The sequence below is a fragment of the Belonocnema kinseyi genome, chromosome 6 (genome assembly GCF_010883055.1).
Source record: "Belonocnema kinseyi isolate 2016_QV_RU_SX_M_011 chromosome 6, B_treatae_v1, whole genome shotgun sequence".
Classification (NCBI taxonomy): Eukaryota; Metazoa; Arthropoda; class Insecta; order Hymenoptera; family Cynipidae; genus Belonocnema; species Belonocnema kinseyi.
Window position 1 is genome coordinate 81,249,180 of NC_046662.1, and position 1,943 is coordinate 81,251,122.

The 1,943-nt window shown below is 33.6% G+C and overlaps 1 protein-coding gene across 1 annotated transcript in view; it reads right to left on the reverse strand.

The window, feature by feature from the left end:
• Nucleotides 1-314: 314 nt before the first annotated feature.
• Nucleotides 315-1,943, reverse strand: part of LOC117175477 (transient receptor potential channel pyrexia-like) — a 179,335-nt gene continuing 177,706 nt past the window's right edge. The window contains exons 4-5 of the mRNA XM_033365184.1: nt 440-677; nt 315-377 (exon numbers count right to left, since the gene is read on the reverse strand). Of these exons, the coding sequence (XP_033221075.1) occupies nt 315-377; nt 440-677 (301 nt within the window). The remainder of the gene's footprint in view (nt 378-439; nt 678-1,943) is intronic.

Below are 1,943 nucleotides of genomic sequence, written 5' to 3' on the forward strand. Positions count from 1 at the left end.
AGATTTAATTCTTTACTTTCAATGTTTATTGACGTATACCACTAATCACCTTTACCCGCGATTAATTTAATTTAAAAAATATATGAAAGTAAATATTTATATCATTAATTTCTATTGTATGATTTATTTGAAAGTAATCTTAATTAAAAAGAAACTAAAAGAAACTAAAAAAAATTAAAATCAATTTCAATTATAAAAATATGAAAGTAAATAAATGAAAGTCTTTAATCATTAATTTTCGTTTATATTGAAATGTACTACTGATCATATTTCTTTTAAATTAAAAATATACAGCAGATAATATTAATAGATAATCATTTGTGATCCAGAGTTAGCCACTTGTAATTGTGAAGAAGCCACTTGTAATCCTCGGTTATCTACTAGAATAATAAGTCATTAGATTACCGGATTTTAATACTAGGACTTCTAGGAAATTCACTTTTGACCCTAATTTATCAACTTGCAATTCTGGGTAATACATTTGTATTCCTAGGCGATCCACTTGTAATCTTGCGACATCCACTTGTAGTCCTAGGTAATCCACTTGTAACTCACTTAAAACTGGATTAATCTGGATTCGTCTAAGTGGTCCATGGTAATCTACTTGTAACCTAGAGTAATCTACTTTTAACTCTATGTAATCATCTGGTAATTTAAAGTAGCCTGACTGTAATCCTCTATAATGTACTTGCCATCATAGATAATCCACCTGTAATCCTAGATAATACAATTGCAATCTATCTATAAATCAGAATAATATACTTGTAATCCCCTGCAATACACTTGTAATTCGAAGTAATCCCCTTCTTTCTTTCCCCTTCGAAAAATATTTACGTGTCACTTCTCTTGAACGGGCAAAGTTCAGAAGGATGATTGAGCGTTTTGTGCCGCTCGTGTGCTTAATTGCGAATGATCGTTGTTCCGGCAAAACTGAGGATTATGAAAATTCGCGAAAAGATGCCGGCGCCCTTGGCCGTGATCCTGGAGTAAAACAAAAAGTAAAAAAATAAACCGCAACAGACCAAAGCTAGGATCTACCCATCGCAATTATCCAAGGTCGAAGAAAGGCGGCAGGTGATCCTGCGAAACGTATTAGCAGATATCATGATTTCTTTTCTCGGCTCGGGACCAGCAAGAAGTGTAGACTTAGATGCCTAGAATCTGCCGATGTCGAGTGACGCCTCTTTGGAGGACTCTGCTATTTTCGGCAGGTGGAAACAAAATATATCATGAAACACTAATAGGAAAAGGAAAGAGCAAATTTTAACGACTTTTGACGCCTGCACCGAAACGGGACGCCTTAGACAATGAAGGTCCATTACGAGGTTTGCAGAAAAAATTACGTTTCCGAAAATTCAGTCACGGGGCAATTGTTTCCGTTCTTGGCTGCCAAAACATGTAATTGATGCGTTTTACGTCTGAAGGTCAAAAAAAGGAAGGACAAGGATTCACAAAGAAAGTAGGACCATTACTCTTCGAGGGATAATTATGAGCAACTGTTAAAAATTTAAAATATGAGTTTAACACTTCAAAGATAAATTAGTACAATTACCAATATTCTAAATTTGTCATTTTTCAGTCGCTCAATTTGGACCAGTTTCAAAATTTAAGTTCTTTGTTTCGTAGTGAAGCATTTAAATTTTTAAAGTTTCTGATTAAACATGAATTAAACACTTTGAAATGCTGCGATATATAGATTGTTCACATATCTAGGCTTCGATTAAAATTTGTTTGGTTTTAAAAATTATAACAAAAAAACAAAAAATACTGAAAAATATTTTGAGATAGTTACAGGAAGAGACCGAGAAAGGTGACAATTTATCATTTTTGACCGCGTTCAAAATCATTTATGTTACATATAATAAGGGATCATCATTCCGTGATTTTTTATTCACTGTTTTCTCGTGTGACAATTTGTTATGTTTCGGTTACACCCCCCCCCC